General features: G+C 27.1%; 4 protein-coding genes across 12 annotated transcripts; 2 read left to right on the top strand and 2 right to left on the bottom strand.

Moving 5' to 3' along the window:
- Positions 1–140: 140 nt before the first annotated feature.
- Pdp (pyruvate dehydrogenase [acetyl-transferring]-phosphatase 1-like protein, mitochondrial) lies at positions 141–2,900 on the bottom strand. The gene is given in 6 exon segments (XM_015322254.2): positions 141–464; positions 466–950; positions 1,235–1,711; positions 1,984–2,125; positions 2,190–2,666; positions 2,760–2,900. Coding segments are annotated over 5 exon segments (1,434 nt in total). The 5' UTR covers positions 2,322–2,666; positions 2,760–2,900; the 3' UTR covers positions 141–266.
- LOC107067074 (calpain-7) lies at positions 2,774–8,634 on the top strand. The gene is given in 14 exon segments (XM_015322249.2): positions 2,774–2,914; positions 3,526–3,968; positions 4,068–4,228; positions 4,316–4,538; positions 4,615–4,713; positions 4,716–4,948; positions 5,054–5,186; positions 5,272–5,462; positions 5,602–5,829; positions 5,955–6,199; positions 6,288–6,496; positions 6,618–6,826; positions 6,933–7,162; positions 7,299–8,634. Coding segments are annotated over 13 exon segments (2,499 nt in total). The 5' UTR covers positions 2,774–2,914; positions 3,526–3,775; the 3' UTR covers positions 7,444–8,634.
- Ptpmeg (protein tyrosine phosphatase Meg) lies at positions 8,624–15,233 on the bottom strand. 5 transcript variants are annotated; one of them, XM_089170757.1, is made up of 18 exons: positions 14,967–15,233; positions 14,597–14,824; positions 13,935–14,146; positions 13,683–13,853; positions 13,557–13,605; positions 13,208–13,375; positions 12,981–13,101; positions 12,803–12,890; positions 12,520–12,702; positions 12,205–12,437; positions 11,957–12,127; positions 11,708–11,885; positions 11,456–11,623; positions 11,201–11,376; positions 10,812–11,011; positions 10,329–10,669; positions 9,965–10,249; positions 8,624–9,795 (listed from the first exon to the last, which is right to left on the bottom strand). In XM_089170757.1, exons 3-18 carry the CDS (start codon positions 14,082–14,084, stop codon positions 9,712–9,714), a joined length of 2,766 nt encoding a protein of 921 aa, XP_089026883.1. In that variant the 5' UTR covers positions 14,085–14,146; positions 14,597–14,824; positions 14,967–15,233; the 3' UTR covers positions 8,624–9,711. The 5 variants fall into 5 exon arrangements, with proteins under 5 accessions (XP_089026883.1, XP_089026882.1, XP_089026884.1 ...); XM_089170756.1 differs by having other exon boundaries at positions 15,013–15,233; XM_089170758.1 differs by having other exon boundaries at positions 13,563–13,605; positions 15,013–15,231.
- Positions 15,234–15,747: 514 nt separating this feature from the next.
- On the top strand, positions 15,748–24,859 carry dre4 (SPT16 homolog, facilitates chromatin remodeling subunit dre4). 5 transcript variants are annotated; one of them, XM_015322365.2, is made up of 21 exons: positions 15,748–15,939; positions 16,045–16,146; positions 16,238–16,342; positions 16,581–16,745; positions 16,833–16,985; positions 17,077–17,223; positions 17,313–17,579; positions 17,654–17,989; positions 18,069–18,438; positions 20,588–20,786; positions 20,920–21,301; positions 21,376–21,558; positions 21,636–21,767; positions 21,844–22,013; positions 22,099–22,282; positions 22,409–22,487; positions 22,573–22,744; positions 22,867–22,953; positions 23,902–23,967; positions 24,136–24,192; positions 24,494–24,859. In XM_015322365.2, exons 2-21 carry the CDS (start codon positions 16,078–16,080, stop codon positions 24,498–24,500), a joined length of 3,330 nt encoding a protein of 1,109 aa, XP_015177851.1. In that variant the 5' UTR covers positions 15,748–15,939; positions 16,045–16,077; the 3' UTR covers positions 24,501–24,859. The 5 variants fall into 5 exon arrangements, with proteins under 5 accessions (XP_015177851.1, XP_015177850.1, XP_015177849.1 ...); XM_015322364.2 differs by having other exon boundaries at positions 24,106–24,192; XM_015322363.2 differs by having other exon boundaries at positions 24,043–24,192.
- The last annotated feature ends 1,032 nt before the right edge of the window (positions 24,860–25,891 follow it).

Raw genomic sequence — 25,891 nt, 5'->3', positions numbered from 1 at the left:
TAGATTTAATTATTAATTATTTGAAATATAATCAATGTGCATTTCAATACAGAAATGTCACAAGTTAAAAAAAAAAAAACACAAATGCATACATATGTAAACAAATAAAAATATAAACAACTGATAAAATAAGAACACTATTCCCGTGTAAATCATGTTTATTGTTATTGGCATAAATAACAATCTATACATTGTAATAAAGAGAGAATTTACAACGGATTAAATTTTTTTCTGTAACTTGTAGAAAAATAACAAGATACGTAGAGTCATGGTGGGCAGTGCCTTAAAAATTCAGAGTCCATATAAACGACAGTTACTGTTATATCATCACGAAATATTCGTACAACTTTACTTGGTAAAGTTAATAATTGTGATAATTTTCCATGATCAATACCAAATTCTGTACCACCAAGAGCATTTCTCAATAAGTGTGTTGCTGCATTACTATCGAGAGGTTTCTTTTTTTAAGCCTTCTTTACGCTGAAGTAACATTTCATTAATATCAGATAACTTCATGTTTTTTCGAGGTAATCTTAATGGATTTAATGTAACTTTCCCACTAATATGTTCTCCTACCAATCGTACAGCTTGTAAAGGTGATATTAAATCCCACAATCCATCGCTCGCTATTATAAGAAACTTATCTCTAGGTGTCAACCTATGATACTTTACTTCAGGTTTTGCTGTTAAGTACGGTGGTGTATGATAATTTGGTGGTATTGCATTTTCACCAAACATTGGCACTACTACTTGCTTCATGATCATTTTATTCCACTTATATTGAAAATCTCCAAGAGAACGAAGAGGTGCTAATTGCCCAAGTAGTCGTTCCATTTTTATCACAGTAGATTTCTCTTGCAACGGATGCTCTGACAAAATTCTTTCAACTTCTGCTCGATTATCACTATTATGTTCTGTAGTCAACACTTTTGCTGACCACACATCATTTTCTGTAAAAATAATCACGAAAGTTTCATAAACACTTTGTAATAATTTAAATTTGTCACAGTTGAATATGAGTTATCGTGTATAAAGATAAAGATGAACAAGTACTCTGATGGTTTAAACATTATCTTTAATAGAATTTAATTTTTATATTATTACTTTCATTAAAACATTTATACAAATATATATGTAAAGACTGTACATAAATATATAATATTATCTAATTTTTTATTTGTACTACTTTTATCATTTAATAATAGAGTAAAGAACAAGAAAGTAAATGTCGTACCTGAGAGTACACCAAGCACTGCTTGACAATCTCCAACACCAGCAACGTGCAAATGTGGACCATCTATATGTGCTACAGCTGCTACAGCTCCTGACATAGCAACTGCGAGTGTTCTTACTGAATCTTTATTATGTAAATTTAATAAAGCTTCATTGGATAAATCATTATCTAGTCTGACAAATGCATTTTCCAGCGCTGCTTCCATTTGAAACTCTTTTGTAGATCCAGTTTGAATTAGATCCTTTAAAAATGTTAAAAAGCTATCTCGATAAAGATCTTTTATTTCAGAAACTAAATCTACTTTATCATTGAAAGTTTTTAATAGTTCTAATTCCTTATTGGAATTAATAGAATCCAAATATTGCCTCAATAGCTTAGGAGGAAGTAAACATGCAGATATATAATGGAACAATCGTTTTGATATTACTTGTGCACAGGCACCACCACCATGACCATCGAATACACCCAATAATAAACCTATGAAAAGATAAATGAATATAAAATAATACTTTAATGCCTATTAATACATTTACTGTAATGTTAGGTTATAAATGTAAAGAATAAAAAAAGAAACTAAATAAGAATATTATATCCAAAATAAATATATATTTTTTCTGTTTCTACATAATTTTAGTACGTATGTTATAAATATATTCTACATGCAGTCTAATGTAACTTATAGTTAAAAGAAAACTTGATTATAATATGACTTAATTTTACAACTTAAAAATTTGTTATAATTATGTCACCTTTAGTCAATAAACATTGTGCTTCAGATCGTGTATCCTCTATAGGATTATTAGATGCCAACTGATTAGAATCGTAATACTTCACAGAAGATGAACCAGTAAATTCTTTGGTAAATTCATTGGCTTGTAAAATAGTAGTAACCTATAACAATAAATATTTTTATATTTTGTTGATATAGGAAATATGAAAACAAATCATTCATTACCTCTTGAGGTGTAAGTCTTGATACTGTAGCATACAGTCGATTTTGAATCTTGTTGTTATTACAATTACATTGTCTAACTGCCACATTACTGAAACCTTTCAAAAAACGTCCAGTAACTTTCTGCAAAACCATCCTATCTTCAAATATTGGTACAACGACTGTATCTCAATCCGTTGCTTCTGTTTGACCTCTACTTTTCCACAACATTTTGTAATTTTATTGAATTTTATGAATATTATTAAAACTTGTTATTTGAAATTATGAAAAGAATTAAAATATCCGTATTATTATCCAAAACACATTATTTGTTATACCAGATTAAACTAAAATAGAAATATTTCCTTGAAAGATAGTATTAATAAAATAAATTTTCATTCATCTTTTCTGAATAACCATTTAATAGTATAATATATTTTATGTTTATTCGAAATTTATAATATATCGTTTGAATTTTCTAACTATTTGGTGGCATAGTATCTGTCAAAAAAAAAAAAAGGTTAAAAACTATATAGATGAGAAAAATGATAAAATATATTGTTATTTTTATAATAAGTTATAACAAGCAGTTACATGTTCAAATTCCAAATGTAGTAATATGTGTTTACACGTACAATTAAAAACAGTCAGGAGATTATTACGAGCAGATTAAGTTTAAGTTACGCCATGCACAACTACCAGAGTGCCAAACGTTTGAAAAGAATTCAAATCATTCTTAAATATTTGTGGTAATATATATTATATCTTCGTCGATTAAGTAGTAAACACAAGCCAACATGTAGTTAAGTACGGAGCAGTGATGGCGTAATTTATTTTGTTGTGGTTGTTGCGTTTGCGTAAACATTTTTTGTGGGAAATTAGATTGTTTCGATTTTCATTTTGATATTTAAGTAATTAGAAATGATCAATTATTTTAAAAGAAAATCTTTTTCCAATAATGATAAATTTATATAAATAATAACAATAATATATATACTATATATATACATATATATACATATATATATACATTTTACTTTTTACAGTCCAAATAGTTAATAGTAACATTAAAAGCGAAATAAGAGAAAAATGTTATTTTGTTTATCTATTTATATATTATATAAAAAAAATAAATAAAATCGAATTTATTTTAATAATATGTTTCTTATAAATATATTTTATTAAATAATTATCTAAATAAATAAATATATATATATAATTATTATTATATTCAATGTAAATGAAAATATTTTTAAAAATTTGAAGTGGATATGAAAAGATAACCTATATGACAGAGACAACAATACTATTTATATAATAACATTAATGATCATTAAATATATATTTATATTTGTTTTAGATAAAACAGCAATAATAATGGTATTTGGTGGTCCAATTATCTATTGTATTTGATATCATTAGGTAAAAGTGTTTGTGTTTATAAATTCTATCAAAACAAAATATATATATATATATACATACATAACCTATAAAGAGCATTAATTATTTTAATCATTAAATGAGACTGGGAAGAATTGTCATTCTCTTCTTTGTTGGTGTTATGTGAAATAATTTTAGTGAAATTCAATATTGCGATAATAAATAATAAAATGGCTAACATACCAGAAAGTGCATTAGTTGCTGCTCAAAGAGCTGTACAATTTGATAGAAATGGACAATATAAACAAGCTCTATATTATTATGATATAGCAGTAAAATCTCTTGATGGATTATCATTAAATGTTGCATATGAACAGAAGATTGCAGATTATCGAGAAAGAATATCTGCAATTCAACAATTAAGTAAATATATTCTTACAAATAAAGATAATAATTTATATTATAATTATTAAATAATAGAAACATTAAGTAATAGTTAATTTTAAACTGCAAAACTTATAGTTAATGTGAAAGATGAAACACATGATACTATTAGTCAACAAAAGTCTGATCTTCATAGATGTGAATTTTTGATGAGTCAAGCACTTGATGCTGATGAAGCAGGTGTCAAAGATGTTGCTATGAAATTATACACGGACGCTGCTGAATTAGGTCTTAGTATAGTACGTTTAAATTAATTATGTTTTTTTTCATTTTTTTTAACAAAATATAAATATACCAAAATATATTTATATCTGTTTCATATATAGAAAGTAACTACTTCGGAAATAAAAATAAAGTTAAATAATTTAATCCGACTTGCTCTTGAAAGAGCTGAATCTTTAAAAGGTATTAAACAACAAAATGATAATAATGATGATGATGATGATGATCAAGATGATATCATTAAATCTCTTCAAAATTTACAACCTGTTCCTAATGATGATCCTTCAGATACACTTCCATCGTTACAATCTTCTACTACAAATGCAAGTAATTATATCATAATATATAATATTGTTTATATAAAACATAACTATTGAACATTTTAATATACATTATTTACAAGATACATTTTTAGGACATCAAACAAGACCCTCATTGCACCGTGGTAATAGTGCACATCTTAAAATAGCAGGTGGTAGTACTACTTATACAGATGAGGAAAAAAAGTTTTACTTCATAGTTCTCATATAAATGATAAAGAATTTGTACCTTTTATGGATGTTGATTTATTAGAGAGATTTCAATATGCTATACCATTTACTGATAAAGATGGATTATTGGCATTAGCTCCTAAACAAAAAGCATCTTTTGCAAGATGGTGTCGACCAGAAGAATTATATTCTGAACCTAAGATGTTGATGGGACGTTATGTTAGCTATTACAGCATTCAACAAACTGTCAGTTATATTAATAATATTAATAAATACAATTCTACACACACAACTATAATTTGTATTATATGAAAATATAATAATTATGTTATTTATTTTATTATATTTTAGGTCATATCTGATTGTTCATTTGTGGCTTCTCTTGCTGTCAGTGCTCAATACGAAAAGAGATTTGGTCGCAGACTTATCACATCTATTATTTATCCAAAAAATAGGAATAACGAACCAGTTTACAATCCATTTGGTAAAATATTTACAATAATGTATATACATTTGTTATTTTGATATCAAAAGAAATGAAAAAAAATCTTTCTCTAATTTTACATTAGGGAAGTATATGGTGAAATTACACATTAATGGTATTCCTCGTAAAGTAATAATAGATGATTTGTTACCTGTAAATCGACACAATCAATTACTTTGCTCATACTCTAACAATCGTGGTGAACTGTGGGTTTCTTTATTAGAGAAAGCATATATGAAAGTAATGGGTGGTTATGATTTTCCTGGATCTGGTAGTGTAAGTGTTTTTATCTTTTTACTTAAAACGAATGAATTTTTTTTTTTAATAATTACAATATATTTATTAATTTAAGATAAATACTATTAAATGCATAGATAAAATTCGTTTATAAAATATACAAAATATAATATTATAGAATATTGATTTGCATGCCTTGACTGGTTGGATACCTGAAAGGTATGCTATCAAACCAGATGATCCAGATTTTAATAAAGATGGTTTCTTTGAAACTCTAAGATTGAGATTACATAAGGGTGACATGCTTGTCACAGTTGGTACTGGACAACTGTCAGATGTTGAAGCGGAGAGAGCAGGTCTTGTGCCTACTCATGCTTATGCAGTATTAGATGTTAGAGAAATAAATGTAAGTCTTTCTTTATTATCATTTATATGGATATTAATATGTAACTTATTAGATAAATATATAAAGATATATTTTATATTTTAAAATGAGTATCACATTATTATATTAATAATCATCTTGTTTAGGGAGTTAGACTTTTTCAATTGAAAAATCCATGGTCTTATTTGAGATGGAAAGGAAATTACTCTGAATTAGATACAAATCATTGGACTCGTGAGTTAAAAGAATTATTGAATTATGATCCAGATTCTGCATCACAATTGGATAACGGAGTATTTTGGATTGACTATGACAGCATATGTCAATTTTTTGTTGTCTTTCTTATTAATTGGAATCCTGGTTTATTCAATTATACTTACTGTATTCATCAGTAAGTTTAACGTTAAACGGCACCTTTCTTTTTTTTTTTTTTTTTTTTATAGAAAAAACACTGTTTATAATAATTATTTTTTCTATAGGATGTGGAATGCCGGAATAGGCCCAGTAAAAGACGTATATAATATAGGCGATAACCCACAATTTTTACTTGAAGTACAAAGTAATACTACAGGAGCAGTATGGATTCTCTTGACAAGACATATTACTGATATAGCTGATTTTCGAGAAAATAAAGAATACATCACAGTATTAGTATACCGGAATAATGGCAAAAGAGTGTATTATCCAGGTAAATAAGAGATAATTAATAAATATAAAAAATATATACATGTTATGATATAAAAAATATAACTATTATAACATACTATATATATATATATTATATATTAACATATTATAAATTTTGTTAGATGATCCTCCGCCATATATTCAAGGAATAAGGATAAATAGTCCACATTATCTTTGTAAAATAAAATTAGAAAATGACAGTGATACGCGTTATACTTTAGTTATATCACAATATGAAAAAACGCAAACGATATATTACACTTTACGTGCATATGCAACATGTCCTTTTAAATTATGGCAAATACCTCAGTTATACAAATGTGAAAAAGAGGTAAATTATAAGTTATTTTATTAGAATTATTTTCATACAACAATTATAATTTTACTTGTATATAATATATATATATGTAATGTCATAAAAAAAATAAATATTTCAGATTACAGATGGTCAATGGAAAGGGATTTCAGCAGGGGGATGTTCCAATCACGCAACTTATCCCAATAATCCGCATTATCAACTTGATCTAGAAAGTTCTAAGGATAATAATTATGTATTGATTATTTTAAAAGGACCTAAGGAATATCAAATAGGTTTTGACATTGTTACAGTTACTGTTAATAATTCAAATGCAGAGGTGTTTAAATCCAAAAATTCTGGTTCATTTCGGTTAGTATAATTAACAAATAATTAATTATATTTAATGAAGATCGTCGTGAAAAGAAAATCAATACTACATATAGAATCTTAAGTTTTACTTTTTTTATTTTATTTTCGAGAAGTATTAAAATATCTAATATTTTAGGCCAGGATTTGCTTATCTAGAATTAGAAAAAGTACCAGCTGGAATGTATCATATTATTCCATCGACATACTTGCCAGGACAAGAAGGCCCATTCTTTTTGATATGTAAATCATCTTGTAATTTACTTCTTCGACGAATTCAGTGATGTCATGATGAAAATATCTTCTTTGAAAAATAGATCTTATTCTGTTTATTTAAACTTGTTCATTGATAGATACTGATAATGATGTTACAATCGTACTAATGCTTAAAAAATAAGCAATAATTTCACTGCACAACTCTATTTAGTTTATTTGCTTGCATTAAATTAATGGCATGTCTAATGTTATAAAAAAAAAAAAGAAATAAAATAAGAAAGAAATAGTATAAGAACAGTGTATAGTAAAATACCTTAGTTTTACAATTCAAAGTACAAATAAAAATAACAAGAATAAATTATCAATATCTATATTTTGATATTTAAAAATCATGATATATATATACTGGAATTGTGTATATATAAAAAAAGAAATTATTTAATATATTTATGTTTACTAAAATATCTTACATATTACCATGAAAAATATGATATCTAAGCTTTGTAGTCTCCTAACTCTAATTAATTATAATTATATTATGTGTGCATAAAGGTAATATTAAGCAACGGTAATCTTCAATGAAAACTTGAGTTAAAAATTGTAAGACATTTTATTAATGTAGTAAAATCAACTCTATCACTCTGTAATACAATATAAAATACTACAATTTATTATAAGTTCGTATATTTTAGCTGTATCAATATTAATGCGCAGTAAAATTTATTTAATTTTTTTTTGCTTGGTAAATTGCTTTTATTTTGTTTAATATGTAAAATTAATAAGTATTTTATATGTGATACTGTGTGTTATTGAATTAATTTGTAAGTATATTTTTATATATCACATGTTTATAAAACTCAGTGTGTTAATATTCTTATATAATTTTATTGCAATGTTTTTGTTATTTTAATAACATAGTTTGGATATATCATTACTATTTAAATAATATGGTAAGATGCAATATATATGTACATTTACATGATTATTGAAAGATAAGTTACAAAAGAATATAAATAATTATACAAAAATATACATTGAATGATTATAACATGATTGTAGTAATCAAAATGTTATGATTGTTAAAAAAAAGAAAAAAAAAAGGTATAATCAATGGAAATTTTACTATATATTAAATTGGATGGATATATATATATATATATGTTGTTCTTTCATAAGTTTTCAGTGCATACATAGAAGGCACTATTGTGTGGATTAAAAAATGATGTTACCTTATTAATTTCGTGTGACTTTTGTTTGTTTTTTTTTTTGTTCCTTTTGCTGTTGTAAATATGATATGCAGTATGTTTTAAATTTTTGATTCAGTTACGGTTTTGCTGTATGTAAAAGTTTCTCATATACTGAAGATAAATAGTTATTATATACGTGATGATAAGTTTACTTTCAAAACTATTATAATGAAGTAATAATACATTAGCTTTTTTTTTTTTTTTTTGTAAAATTTCTAATACTTCGTAGAGTGTATTATTGAAATATATAAACTACAATTTTTGGACATGTTTGAATTATTTTTATAAATATTGTATTATTACGTTAGATGAAAATAATGAAATTTTAAACATTTGGACGTTTTTCAAAATCTCTTCAGTACTCTGATGTACAATTACTACAATTTTCAATTCTTATATTCTATTACGCTTATATAATACTTTAATTATTATTGTGTATAATAATATGACAAATTTTATATTCAGATTAAGATTAGAATGGCTTATAGTAATGTTTTGAAAATATTTTGGCTTAATTTATCTAAAATATATGTTTGTTTCACTGTATATTAATGAGATTACATTATACAATTGTAATATTATCGCAGAAAATATATGCATACTCAATGTATGCAACCTACAAATTATATTTTTGAGTATCTTTTTTTTTTTGTTAGAAAGCAGTTATAAATTTTCTAATGTTTCATTTCTCTTTTTTATACTGTAATAATACCTTTTAAATATCCCTTTTTTGTTTTGTTTTATATATGAGGCATAGAATGGTAATTAGTTCCGAAAGATTTGTTTCTATACTTATATAATAATTTTTTCCATTTAAATACAACACTCGAACAATTATAAAATTTGATATAAACCACTTTTTATATTATGAATTTGTTCAAATTTTCAATAGTGATGTATATATTTACGCATGATTGCGTATATATGTATATATAATGCACCGAAAACTTAAAAACCTTAATGATTTTTGTATTAGTTAATTTTTCTATAAAAAAAAAGAACAAATTTATGTTATATCAAGATTAGAAATTGTAACTTTACTAAGAGATATTAAAGAGTAAACAATTAAAATGTGTTTTATATTTATCTTCATCTACTGAATTCTGGTAGTGGTTTAGCTATACCCTCGTTGTAAGCTTTGTGAACCGCTTCACATACAAATCTATATTGACTCTGTAATGAATAATAGAAATACTATGAAATATCATTGCACCCCAATAGGTACAAATGATAATAAGCGTATTCCTACAATAATACTAACAAATACAAAGTTTTAATTATATGTTTGAATGATAGATTTAAAAAAAAAATATATATATATATATATATATATATAACTTACAGCATTCTGGATCATCATTGCTCTTTGATCGCGCATAGAACGTACGATATCCAATGGATAAACTGGTTGGTTGGCTTCGATAAGGCATAATGCAGTTTCCATTAATACCAAAACTCCTGTTCTGCCTATTCCAGCAGAACAATGAACAACAGCTGGCTCTACCATGCCTGTACGTGCTGCTCTAACTTTTTCTGTAAACGTAGTAAATTGTTTCCAATCACTGGGTACACCATGATCTGGCCAACTGCAATATTGCATATGTGTTATATCCCTTTCTTCCCCATTCTATAAATGACACAACAATATAATCATTACGGAATTCCTTCTTCTTGTGAGAATTATAAATAATACAAAATCTACTTACATTAATGTCCCTAAGTATAAACTCACGAAAAATGAACGTATCTTCTACATTTTCTACCGTACATTTAAGTGTAAGATTTCTAAAACTAAGAGTTTCATTTACAGCAGGCCAATATTGATGACATTTTGCTCGACCTCGTTCAACTAAAGTTGTTAACATTACAACGAGAGTACTATCAGCTTCTAAAACCATTTGCCAGAAATCTGCAACGGTGGTTGACAAAGGCCCTTGTGTAGCGATATATCTGTTAATAATTCCTGATCCTGGTATTTCCATATTTACATAATTGGCGTTGATGTAATTACCATTTCCGGATCTCAAAATAACTCTCGTAACATCATCTAGATGACATAATTAACAGAATGTTAATTATTTGTCATAGCTTATTAGGTATAATAATGATAATGTTTTATATAAAGTAATATATAAATAGAAAGAAATATTTGAATATTAATTAATATATCTGACATCAATTATACATACATGGTGAAATGTCACGATAACGATTTTTGTTCTGATTCTCTGGTTTCTTAGATTCGAGAGACGTCAATTCAGGATTTTTTCTATATAATTGTTCGTATTGTGCAATTAAGGCTCCACTAGCAAGACCATCGGCAAGAAGCAACATTGATTGCGCTAATGCATCAGAACCAACGGCTGCATGTGGTGCATCAGGTACATACCTTGTAACATATCATGAAAAAAACCTATAAATCTTAACTACAAAAGAGATCTCAATTTATTAGTGTATAAGCTATATATATGCAAGACTTGATAATTAATTATTAAGTGTATTATGAACTGTGATCAATCTTATAAATTATTAGAAATAGGATATTGATTTTTTTTTTTAATTAATCCCTTGCATATACCTGTAAGGAGGTTCTTCTTCAGATGTTTCATCAGTTCCAGCTAATGCGTTATACAATGCGTTAGGTCTAACTGTTAATGTAAGTTCTCCTGTACCAGAATCACGTGACTGGCGAATCAAATTCACAACATGTTCGTGCAGTAAACCATTTACATCAATCCCATTAATAAAAACAACCTAAATACAACATACATTAAATAAATTATTTATCAATAAAATATTATTTGATTAAAAAAATAATATTATAAATTTTAACTTGATCTCCTTCATTCAATTTTGGATAATAACGATCAGCAGGCGTGTTTGGTGCAACCCGAGATACTAAAATAGGCATATCAAGATCTAATCCACCCTTTACATTAAAACCAAAACGGCCTTGTTCGTCAGGTGTCAATGTTATTGTAACTAATCCTTCTTCCAATATCTAAAATGTTTAATTTTTTTGTTTACCATTACATTTATTTGAATATATATTTAATATAATTATTTATCTAATTAATTCACACACCTGCGGAGGTGGCGAACTTGTTGGTTCACTGTAGTCAGGAAGATCATAAATATTCTTTTCAATAATTGTATCATCATCTGCATAACTAAGTACTCGAGACCCTAACATTGGAGAAAATGCATTGTTTTGTGTATGAGTTCCTGTTAAATCTTCTCTAAGAGACAAAAAACCACCTTCGCTGTAAATACAAATAAATTGTAATACAAGAAAATAAGGAAAGAAAGAAAAAGAAATGGAAACATTTCTAACTCATCACTTTGGTTCCCTTCGCCCCACGCTTGTCGAGGTTCACGAGCACCTAAAGATTGCACCTTATTATCATAAGGTCGAGGCGGTCTACCAGGTGGAATTATAATTTTTCCTTTATCTTCGATAATAGGAGCAGTTGCAACACCATGTACCAAACGTTTACTTGGAGATCTGTGGAATGATCAAAAGAAGTATTTCTTAATACTGAAGATAATTATCATATGATTTTGTGATTGTTTCGCCATTACCTGATGAATGTTCTTTCAACTCGTGCCCTGTGTTTTCCATCTTCAACAGTTTGAAATTCTGTACGCCCTGAATAAGTAAATCTACTACTTAATGTAAGTGGAAATCGCCTTGGTCGTAATTTTGGACTGTGAAGTCTAAAGAATGTATGATGTTCGACACAAGCTTTCCATAAATTTTTAGAACTACGATAAGTTTGCATATTGAATCCTAATAAAGTATCATAGTTTTCTGACTGTAAATAAAATAATATATTTCATTAAACACTTAATGTCAAGTAGTAATAATAGTATTTCATTTTACTGCTGTACACATACAAGTCGCGTATAGAATTTTCTTAGGTATACCTGTTCTCTTCTAAGTTGTATAAAAAATTGTTTACGTTTGAATGAAATTTTTACAATTTTAGACCATGAAAATACATTAATTTTTATACCATTTTGAAATACTACTAAACCTATTGACGTAACACCTAATTGTATTTCTTTATTTGTTGAATCCTAAAAAAATATAATTATTATATTATTATCATTAGATATCATTAGATTAATCTTAAGAAAATATTTAGATATAGCATATAAAATATACCGAGTTACTTACCCTTGCTTTATGTAATTCTACTCCATACATATCAAGCCGTTTTGCATGATCCAAAAAATTAAATTCTGCATCAGCTGGTAATTGCCCTCTAGAAATAAAATATACATATAAAAAACAAGAATAACAGTGTAGATAATTTTAAAAATGTATTAATCAAAATAACTGATCATCTATATACTTATGAAGTTTATGTAACTCCGCGATTTTTTTCTCCATCTCTTCTGTTTGTCCTGGTATTAATTGTAAATGTGAAAGATATCCTGGCCCATGTTCATCTGGATGATAATCGCCTAATTCTGCTGCAAATTGCATTCAAAATAATATTTAAATGTTGATTTTGTTATCCTGTTTATTTAAATGTAAATTAAAGTAAATTAATATAAAAAGAAAACCAAATGTACTTACACTGAACAGTATAACTTGCTATAAGACAAGCAGTACTTGGTGGTACTTGTAGTTTTCCTAGAAGAATATCCTTTCGTATTTGTAAATAAAACTGATATCTGGTATATTCTTCTTGTAGCTTACTAGGGTCTGATACATAAAATTTTACTCTGAAAAAAAATTGTCCACCTGAAATAGATAATTATTATAAATTTCTCTATAATTTATACATCTTTAAGTTTACATATAATATATATTAATATTCATTATTTTATGTAAGTATTTTTATTAATGTGTGTGATGTAAATTATTATCAAATGAAAGATATATTACAATAATCAAATATTAAGTATGGAATTATGATCTTTACCCTTACTTCTTATCTGCTTCTTCATTGGTTTTGTAGGGTCTAACCATCTCTAAAATGATAAAGAATGATACCTGAAGTAAAATATTTATGATGCATATTTGTCAACAAAGTTAATAAAAGATTTACCATCGTATCTGGTGTAGTTGTAGCTGTTGTTGTTGTTGTAGTTGTTGTTGTTGTTGCTGTGGTTGTTGCTGTAGTACCATTTTCTGAATATTGTAGGCCAAAATAATCTTTCTCCACAAGTTCTAAGTGATGAAACACCAAATCTAATAAGGTTTGTCCTTTTGCTCTTTTCTGTAAATCATTAATTTGAATATTATAATATTTTGTACATTTTTGGATGAGAAAAATAACAAATAAAACTAATGAACTTACATCCAGTTGAAATGTATGTTGAGAATCATCAAGAAAAATAACTGTTGCAGATAAAGATTTTAACCTACGGTTTCGTGCTAATTCAGCACCACGAACGTGGTAGCTCCCACTGGAGCCACTCAATGCTCTACGAGATACACTTTCAATCATTTCAATAATTTGAATACGTGTCAGCCACCTTCTTGACACCACTTTTGTGCTATACCACCTACCTATATTACAAAGTATTTTAGTCAATAACATTTAATAATATTTTTATGAATTATCTATACATTTAATTTTTTTTGTAATATATAGATATAACATGCAAATATATGAATATATACATTACATTCACTAAACATAATAAAAGAGGAATATTTATAAAAATTTTACGTCTATATTTCAACAAGATTACATAAGCAAATTGATGCCAACCATGTGCCAGAACAATGTAGAATATAGTAATACGAAAATAGATTTACAGCAAAAAATATAATATTTGTATAAAAAAAATTTAATAAATTAGTTCAAACAAAAAGAAAAAGAAAAAATAGAAATATTTCAATTGAAGTTAAACAAATTTAAATGTACAATGATTACAAACAACACAATCAACATATAATTTTTGTTATTAATAATTTATTATAATAATAATAATAATAATAATAATTTATACTTACATTCATCATACGCTGTGGTACACTCTAATGAGTTTATCAGATATAATTAGTTGACACAATATAAAACAACTGTCTTAGATTTTAAAGGGCTAGAATGAACCACAGTGCCGTATAAATATTATTTTTAATAATCATTGAAGTTTTTACTAAAGTTTTTTTTTTTTTAAATTTTTTCTTATATTTCTGCATTTAAGGCTACTTTTTTTCTTATGGTCAATCACTTATCATCTATAACAATAAGCAAAACAAAAACAAAAAGAACATTATTATACCACAATGTATATATTTGATACGATGAATTTCGATCACTGGGAAAATAATTTAAAAATCAAATACGACTACATAATATTTGTTTCACCACTTTACTCACTATTTCATTTGTATAATATTAATGTACAATCAAAATAAATAATTACATTTATTAAGTTATTATTGTCATGAACGTTTGATAAATTTCACCATTGTTAAAGTAATGGACGCATTATTGGCATACAACAGTTTACATAAAATAACCTATTTCAAGAATTTTGTACTTAACAGGTTATAACATTATTTTTGTAAAAAGAGACGTTTCAACCTTCGATAGAAAACTATCAAGAGATAGAAGTTTATAAGTCATTTGTAACATATATATATACACACATATATATTAGGCAGACAATCAACCATAGACTGTCATTCATTTAGAAAGATTAAGAATACAAACAAGAATTAAGCAATTCTTGTAACATTTTACCAAAGCTAGGTAATATGGGTCAATTTTTTCCTTATTTCCAATAATAGACGCACAGTTGACTTGATTGATTCCTATGATACTCTACATTCATTGGTTAATTTTACCGGAAGTAAGATAAAATTCTCCAATCATTTTCAATATCGTTCATCCAGCTGATTTATTTAATACGATATATAAATGCATAGGACTTTTTATTTAGATATTTGTTCTATATGTATTTTTATTAAATATTCAAAAATTAAAATATAAATATTTTTAATAATGTTAATATAATATACAAAATTCAAATGAACATTTGAATATTTTGTCAATATTTGTTTGAATCTGATTGGTTCTTTGTCATAGATCTTTTTTCAATTAACCAATAAGGTTTGACCAATAACCGGTATTATTCGTTGTTTCTTACCGTTGACGATATGAAAATGGGGGATGGCTTGCTTGACCGTTTCTAAACCATAAAACAGACACTACGCACAAAATTATTCCCGCCGCGTGGCTTGTAGTTCGTGGATTGTAATTTTGCGGTTTGGTTATAAATCCCGCCATATCCTCGTTGAAAGACGAAATTTAATAGCATTTCGGGTTCGCAAGAGATGAGAAAGAAAATGTAATAGAATTTATATACTTAATAGTGTATTAATAATATTTTGTTGTACGTTATTATCGTAACAAATTTTCATCGTAATTTAATGTCGAATTGATTTCGTTACAGCGTGCGCAACATTTAGCAAGTTGAAAACAAGATATGGCAAACGTATCACTTGACAAAGAAACGTTTTTTCGACGCATGAAGCGTCTTTACACTTCATGGAAAGTAAGGCCGATAATTATTATATCTATTATGTAGTAAAAACAAATTCCAAACAATGAAAATGTTTTAATAACAAAATTTGTTTTTTTCTTAGGATGGGGAAACTGGTACTGATGACAGTTTCAGTAAAATGGATTGTCTAGTTTCTGCTGTAGGTAAAGATGATAATATCGTTTATAGTAAATCTGCAGCATTGCAAGTAAGTTTATTATTTTATGATTCATTCTTATTATCATAGAATTCACAATTCTAATAGGAGAAATTATTTTATAAGTTGTACGTTTAGAAGCTAATAATTTGAACAATACATAAATACTAGATATTAAATATTTTTTATGCATATATCTATTAAATTTATATAATCATTTATATATCATTTATCTTTTATGCATAGATCTTTATACCATAATTATTACATTGTGTTTGTTTGATTGTAGACATGGTTACTCAGTTACGAGCTTACAGATACAATAATGGTTTTGGCCGATGAGTTTATTTACTTTTTAGCAAGCAAAAACAAAATTGAATTTTTGCGGAAAGTGGAGAATCAAAAAGTAGAAGACACAGGTGTGCCTCCGGTTATGTTGCTTGTTAGAGATAGGGTATGCAAATTTTATATATCTTATAATTTTACTCTTATCTAGATTAAATTTGAATGAAATATGTATGTATTTGTGAACATATTCCAGAGTGACGAAGACAAAGCTAATTTTACCAAACTTATTGATGTAATAAAACAAAGTAAGAAAGGTAAAACATTGGGTGTATTTTCAAAAGAAAACTACCCAGGTGCCTTCATGGATGCATGGAGAGCATCTTTGAGATCTGAATCGTTTGAAACGGTATAATTTATTATTTTATTTCTTTATAATGCGTTATATATATATAGATAACAGATCTGTAATTTTAATCTGTAATTTTTAATTAAATTAGGTTGATGTAAGTGCTGCCGCAGCATACTTAATGTGTCCAAAAGAAGACATTGAAATTTTAACCGTAAAGAAAGCTTGTTTAGTGTCTGTTGACGTATTTACTAAGTACCTTAAAGATCAAATTATGGAAATTATTGATTCCGATAAAGTATGTCACACACATTATATATTTATTATATATTTTATAAAGTATATTTGTCCTATGTGTAAATATTAATAAATTTCAATGTTTTTTAGAAAGTCAAACATTCAAAACTAGCGGAAGGTGTGGATACTGCTATAACGAATAAAAAATATGTTACTGGAGTTGACATAAATCATGTTGATATGTGTTATCCAGCTATTATACAAAGTGGTGGAAACTATTCCTTAAAGTTTAGTGTAGTTAGTGATAAAAATATTCTACACTTTGGTGTGATCGTTTGTTCTTTAGGAGCACGTTACAAATCTTATTGTTCGAATATAGTTAGGACGTTATTAGTTAACCCCACAAAGACAATAGAGGTATGAGCTAACATTTAAAAATGCGATTATATATATATAGGTATAACATAAATGTGATATATAAATCATTTCAGGATAATTACAATTTTCTTTTACAATTAGAAGAAGAAATATTGAAAAAGCTCGTTGCTGGTATAAAGTTAAGCGATGTATATGAGACAGGTGTAAAATTTGTTAAAGATGAGAAACCTGATATGTTGGATCACTTGACTAAAAACTTCGGATTTGCAATGGGTATTGAATTCAGAGAAAGTTCATTATTGATAGGTCCAAAAACACATGCATTGGCAAAGAAGGGTATGGTGTTTAACATCAACGTAGGTTTAAGCAATCTTTCAAATCCAGATGCTACTGAGAAAGAAGGAAAAGTATATGCTCTTTTTATTGGCGATACTGTTATGGTCAATGAGGTAATATTAAATGTTTCAAATTGTAAAGAGACAACAAGAGATAAATGTTAATAAATTATTTGATGTTTTGATATTTTAGGGTCAACCTGCTACAAATTTAACACCTTCAAAGAAGAAAGTCAAAAATGTAGGTATATATGTTAAAGACGATGAAGAAGAAGAGGAAGAAGGCAGTGGCAAAGAGAACGAGCCTAAACCTGAGATATTGGGTAGAGGTAAAAGAACAGCTGTCATAGAATCCAAGTTAAGAACGGAACATAGTTCAGAGGAAAAGAGAAAACAACATCAAAAAGAGTTAGCTCAACAGTTGAATGAAATTGCTAAAGCTCGATTGGCTCAACAATCTGGAGGAAAAGAACAAGAAAAAATACGTAAATCAACTGTCTCATATAAGAGTTTAAACCATATGCCACGTGAACCAGAAGTGAAAGAACTAAAGTTATATGTTGGTAAGATCTATTAATTGTTTCATATTTATAGGAATCTATTAAACTTAATGTAACATAGTATAATATTAGCATTTTCACTATAATGGGCGACTATAGTTTATTTCCATACGATGCTTTTTATATACTACGGGTGTTTTATATTTAATTTTCAAATTTCAATTTAAAATGACTTTGTTATGAAATCACTAATCTCTGTGTTAATCAATTTTATATTATTTATATATCTGTATAATTTATATATTTTATATTATAAATCACACAAAACAATACAACAACCCTTCCGTCCCAACTCCAACAAAATGGTTACAAAACACACCTATTAGCAACTCTTATAATTTACTTGACGATTCACCTAAACCACAAAACATTGCAGACAAAATAGAAAAAGAAAAAGGAGTAAAACCACCACCTATATTCATAGAAGCGAAAAACATCGACCCTCTGCTCGAATTGTTAGATAAATTTGCTGGACAGGATAACTACATAATTAAACAACTCAAGGATAATCAAATTAAAGTTCAAATTACCACTAGAATGCCAGAAGCATTCAGCTGGGTAATAAATGCATTAAAATACGAATTCGTGAGATACCATACGTATCAACAGAAAAGCGAGAAGAGTTACAAAATTGTTATTAGAGGACTTCATCCAAAATCGAACAAAGACAAAATAATAAACGAATTAAAGAAACTTGGTCATGAAGTAAGATCCATAAACAATATAACAAAGTACAAAACTAAAGAGCCGCTACCATTATTTTTCATTGAACTAGCTCCACAGAAAAATAACAAAAGCATATATGATATTAACACCCTGATGAACACTAAGATCAAAATCGAACCACCGAAAAAGAAAAGAGAAATACCACAGTGCAAACGATGCCAAGCCTATGGACACACACAATATTATTGCAACCGAGATCCTGCCTGTGTCAAATGTGCAAAAAAACATATAACATTAATCTGTCCCCAACTGGGCAAAATAGAAAACGTCAGGTGCGTGAATTGCAACGGTAAGCACTCAGCAAATTACAAAGGATGTCGTACATGGAAATTATTACAACAAAAATTATTTTCAACGAAAAAAGTACTGAAAAAAGCCACGGTGCAACCTATCGATGCAAGTGAGGAAAGTTTTTGCGACAAACTAAACTTAAATGCCAACGAAGATAAAATACCACACGAAATCGAACACACTGCATCAGAAAGCAGCTGTGCCGAAGTGATTAAACAAACACATACAAACTCAGAAGGTTCAAATACAGAAGAGACATCAGACATTAAAGAATTATTGAAACAATCCATTAAAAACACTGAAAACATGAATAAAATGATAATGGAACAAAATTCTTTTGTAAAACAACAAACTCAACAAAATACCATAATCCTACAACTACTAACAAATACGATACTTGAAAAAAAATAATGGATATATAATTAAAAATAGCTATCTGGAACAGTAACGGATTACAACATGGAATTCAAGAAATCAAAGCATTCATATATAAGCACAAAAAAATATAAAACTGCCAAAATTGAACAAATTCGTCTAAAAGGAAGACAAATGACCTGACTAACCAGCAAAAAATCTAAGCTTAGTATAGAGAACAAACTAACAATCTACAAAACAATAATAAAACCAATCTTGATATATGGAATACCACTATGGGATATAACAACAAAAAGTCACATTACCAAGCTCGAGGCTCAACAATAAGAAAATAAGAAAAGACTTAAATATTTCTACGATAGAAGAAGAAATAACCAATCCAACCAACACATCCCCTAGAAGGCTCAAAAGAATCCACCCAAGAGACCCAGTAAAAAATTAAATCTAAGCGAAATAAATAAAAACAGTTCACTGCAGAAACAGTATATATATATATATATTTTTTTTTCATTTATATAATAATTTGCTAAATGTAAAACAATTTAACAAATTGTAAGGTAAAATTGGAATTAATAAAAAAAAAAATAAAAAACATTTTTAGTTACAATATAATGTATACACTTTTGACATATGGTGCCTTTTATAATGGGAATGTTACGGCGAACAGATGGCTCGTAGCCAATGGGTTAACAATATTATAAATAATATTACATATATATAAAGGGTTAATAATATTTGTTTTATTTTTTATTTTTTATAGATAAGAAGTACGAAACAGTAATTTTACCAATTTTTGGAATTCCCGTACCATTCCATATATCAACAATCAAGAACATTTCTCAATCTGTTGAGGGTGACTATACGTATCTTAGAATAAATTTCTTTCATCCTGGTGCAACAATGGGTCGTAACGAAGGAGGCTCGTATCCACAACCTGACGCCACTTTTGTAAAGGAAGTGTTAGTATTATATATTTTAATGTTGTTAATAATCATCATAAAATATCATAAAATATCACATATATATATAAGAAAGTTTAAGTTAAATCATCATAACTATATTTAATCATAAATTATTTTGGAATATTTTTAGAACATATCGCAGTACAAATACCAAAGAACCTGGTGAAATTTCTGCTCCCTCATCTAATTTAAATACAGCATTTAGATTGATTAAAGAAGTTCAAAAAAAATTCAAGAATAGAGAGGCAGAAGAAAGAGAAAAGGAAGATTTAGTAAAACAAGATACATTAATACTTTCACAAAATAAGGGTAATCCAAAACTAAAAGACTTATACATCCGACCAAATATTGTTACTAAAAGAATGACAGGAGGTTTAGAAGCTCATACCAATGGTTTTCGATATACTTCTGTTAGAGGCGATAAAGTTGATATTTTGTACAATAATATTAAAAATGCCTTCTTTCAACCGTGCGATGGGGAGATGATAATTCTTCTTCATTTTCATTTGAAAGTAAGCACTAATTAATTGCGCTAATAACTCTAATTGCAAATACTTATTCTATAATACATATTTTATATTTTTAGCATGCCATTATGTTTGGTAAAAAGAAACACGTAGACGTACAATTTTATACAGAAGTTGGTGAAATCACTACAGATTTAGGAAAACATCAACATATGCATGATCGTGATGATCTTGCTGCAGAACAATCAGAACGAGAGCTCAGGCACAAACTGAAAACAGCATTTAAAAGTTTTTGTGAAAAGGTAATATTTCAGAAAATAATTAATTCAATTTTTGTATTATATGTGTATTAATTATCATTTATCTATATTTTTAATAGGTTGAAGGTATGACCAAACAAGAAATTGAATTTGATACACCATTCAGAGAATTAGGATTTCCTGGTGCCCCATATCGAAGCACTGTACTTTTACAACCTACTAGTGGATGTTTAGTAAATCTCACAGAATGGGTATGCTTTTAAATTTCATTTTCGTTTATCACATAATCTTATATCACATGAAATTTAAACTTATTTTGAATTGCAGCCTCCATTCGTCATTACATTGGAAGATGTCGAACTTGTACATTTTGAAAGAGTACAATTCCATTTAAAAAATTTTGATATGATTTTTGTTTTTAAAGACTACCATAGAAAAGTTGCTATGGTTAATGCAATTCCAATGAACATGCTAGATCATGTTAAAGAATGGTTAAAGTTAGTTTTATTTATTTATTTCATATGTATTTATGTATATGCATATATATATATGTTGTTAATATTGCCTTACATCTTCTTTCAGTTCTTGCGATATTAGATATACAGAAGGAGTTCAATCTTTGAATTGGACGAAGATTATGAAAACTATAACGGATGATCCAGAGGGATTTTTCGATAGTGGTGGTTGGACATTTTTAGATCCAGAAAGTGATGCTGAAAATGAAGAAGTTGAAGATGAAGAAGAAGAAGAAGATGATGCCTATGAGGTTTGATATATTCTATTTATTTATTTATTTATTTATTTATTAATAATTAACAAACAAATAAATAAACATTTAATTTATTTTTTGTTTTGTTTGATAAAGTATAGTAATATTTAAATTTTATTACAGCCATCTGATTTTGATAGCGAAGAAGAATCTGACGATGATTCAGAATATTCAGAAGCATCTGAACATTCCGATAGTGAAGGTAATTTGATAAATGAAATATATATTCTTTTAAAATCAAATTTATTTTCAATTATTTCAATAATAGATTTATATTTTATTTATAGAAGAAGAATTGGGTAGTTCAGAAGAATCTGGTAAAGATTGGTCAGATTTAGAAAGAGAAGCAGCTGAAGAAGATAAAGAAAGAGGAGAAGGTCGTTATCGTGATGATTACAATTCTTCTAATAAAAAGAAAAAATCGAGTCGTAGACAATCACCTTCACCTGTAAAAGACAAGTATGAATTATTACAAAATTATTACAAAATATATTGTTACAAAACATATTATTATTATTATTATTATTATTATTATTATTATTATTATTATAAAATATATTATTTATTATTATTATTTTAAGGCACAATTCGAAACACAAAAGTTCCAGTAATTCCAAAAGTAAAAGTTCATCTAGCAGTAAAGATAGAAGATCATCAGATAAACACAGGTACGTGTATGCACACATATACACTTAATAATTTAATATATATTTATCATATATGTAGCGTTACTTTGTGAAATTCATTAATTCATGAAATGACTAGCCAAACTTTGAGATAATATCATGTAAATAATATATAAATTTACAAGAAGGGTATAGTTAAGGTATATGAGATTGAAATTTGATTCCAAGTATTATTATTATTAATTGGCATTAAGAAATTCGAAAGTTCATTGCCGCAAATACCAAATCTTGCCAGTATTCTCGTCCCTGAGCACAATCCCTCCATTCATTTTCATGATTTTACTGAATTATACAATTTAACGCCGACATACATATAAAAAAAAATATATATATATATAAAGTAGCATTTTATATTATAAGAAATAAATATTGAAAATATGTTCTACATTATTTTCTACTGACATATACATAGGGTGTCCTAGGGTTTACTGGCTAAACTACATGAGTATATTCTATAAGTAAAAAAATAAGAACAAAATATTATTTGAAATCCAATTAGAAATGAACAAATGAAATTAAAATAGGTAACAGTAGATATAACAGACTGATGAATTGGTTATTAGGCTTTCTCATCCAAATATTACACTGAAATTTATGTTGAAAGTTTCTTTATCATATGAACGTGATTGGAACTCATATATTATGATTATTATTAGAATGAAATATTTTCTGTTTTGTAAAAAAAAAAGTCGCTTTGTGTTAATCTATAAAATTTTTAATGAGAAAAAATTGACTCATACTAATTGCATTTACACATACCAACTTAACAAATTGAATTTATATATTTGTAATCTGTTGGAAGTAATTGTTGAATAATGAAATAATAATAAGCAAATATTTTTGGTCAATAAACACCAGGACACCCTTTATATATATATATATATTTAAAGCAGTAGATATTGTATTGAGTTGATAATTCAATAATTAAAGAACGGATCGATCGCGGAGTGGGGGATCACACAAGAAAGTGTCTCCTTCCAAATCATCTAAACACAGGTGATTACCACCAATATTAACTATTTCATAAATATCATACTAATAATGCTTTATTTTTTCATTTTTTTCGCATAGTCCCAGAAAAAGTGATAAACATGATAGACATGATAGACATGATAGACATGATAAACATGATAGGCACAAGTCATCGCACTCTTCTTCTAACAGTAAGAAGCGGTCACGTGAAGACAGTACGGACAGAAGTAGGAGCTCCAAAAAATCAAAGTAAGTATTTGTACAAATAAAAACTTCTTATACATATATGTGTGAAACATTTAAGCAAGCCATTTATTTATCAAATTGATTAATTCTATAAAATAATATATATAGAGACAAAAATTGATATTATTTAATAGTATTAAATATTGATGAAATATTATGATACTGAAATTTAAACAAATTCTAAAAGTGAAGTTATTTGCTTTGGCCTATATGAGCGGCTTAATTAATTGCTCTTTTAATAATTGAAAAAATAATATTTCAAACGATTAAGTACAATTATACTAATTATATGAATTTATTATAGGAAGTGAATGTACAACGGGGAAATTGTGGATTGAAAATTTGATACTTATATGAACTCACATATGTGCTGATTTTAACTGAAGCTTTGTCATCTCTGGTTTGGAAAGTAGACAGTATGCCTATAAGGATAGTACATTTTCTTGCATTGAAAATACTTATTTAAGGTGTTAAAATACGTATTTACGTACCGAATATATTGAATTCAAAATGTACAACAACACAATACAACAGAACAACACCGTAATGAGAAAGGCAATTAATGTAAAGTTGGTATGCAACAAATTTTTTGTTATTGGTCACAAATGTATATAAAAGTATAGTTTTTACCTCTAATAAACATATACAATCAGATATGTTATACATCGTACCTCAACTATATTGGTATTGTCATTGTCAAACCTATAAATAATAATAATAACGGTACTATTTTGTATTCTTGATTTATAATTATATCTCCTTTTTAATGTTACCACTGTACAGTAATACTGTAAAAGTATTTGGAGATTATTTTGTGTAAATAGTATTTTTACAGTTCATTCAAATTTTCTTTATCATGTTTTATATATTTTTTTCCTTCTTTCGCTAACACTCAAGTATTATATTATTTATATTTTTTAACATAGTAAGACAAATATAATGTTCTATATTTTATAAGGAAGATTATATATTCATTATATGTGACATTTAACATAGTTGAATACAACAAGTGTTTTCATGCAAGAAAATGAACTATCTATCTATATGATATGCAGGAATGCAAGCATCCACATAATTCAAAAAACAAAAAAACAAAAAAATACAAGATAAGTAAAAGAAAGTTTCAAGTTTTCTTTGCTTAATTATGAAATTTGTACCTTTGCGATAGAAATAAATAATAAGATATTTATCATTAATATAAAAGTAATGTCACTCTTAAGATAAACGTTCCATACAAACATAAAATATTTAAAATCTATGATATATATGTATATATATATATCGATATATATATACATATGTCTAACAACAAATGATTTTTTTACATCGATAAATTGTTAAAATATTTATCGTTAATATACTTTAGTTATACTTTAGATATAATGTTGATATACACTTGAAGTATATTTATGCGCGTGTTTTGTATAAATGTACAAGAGCGCGCGTGTATTGTCGATATATTTTACATAACAAAAAAACATTCAAGAGTTCCAAATATGGCAGGCGAAAAAAAAATCCATTGAAGAAGATCCGTCTATTAATAAGGTAAATGTAGGATATAAGTGAAAGTACTCTCTGGCAAGTGGTATTGCTGCTTTCACCGCGCGATATTTCACCATCGTATACATAACTGAAGAAACCACGGGGAAGTCATTTCTACGGTGGTTATATTAATTACAATGACCCAAAGTTCTTCAAAAGT

The sequence above is a fragment of the Polistes dominula genome, unplaced genomic scaffold, assembly GCF_049000335.1.
Source record: "Polistes dominula isolate Pdom_NZ unplaced genomic scaffold, Pdom_raw_medaka contig_79, whole genome shotgun sequence".
Taxonomy (NCBI): Eukaryota; Metazoa; Arthropoda; class Insecta; order Hymenoptera; family Vespidae; genus Polistes; species Polistes dominula.
This window is presented reverse-complemented; position numbering and strand designations above follow the sequence as displayed.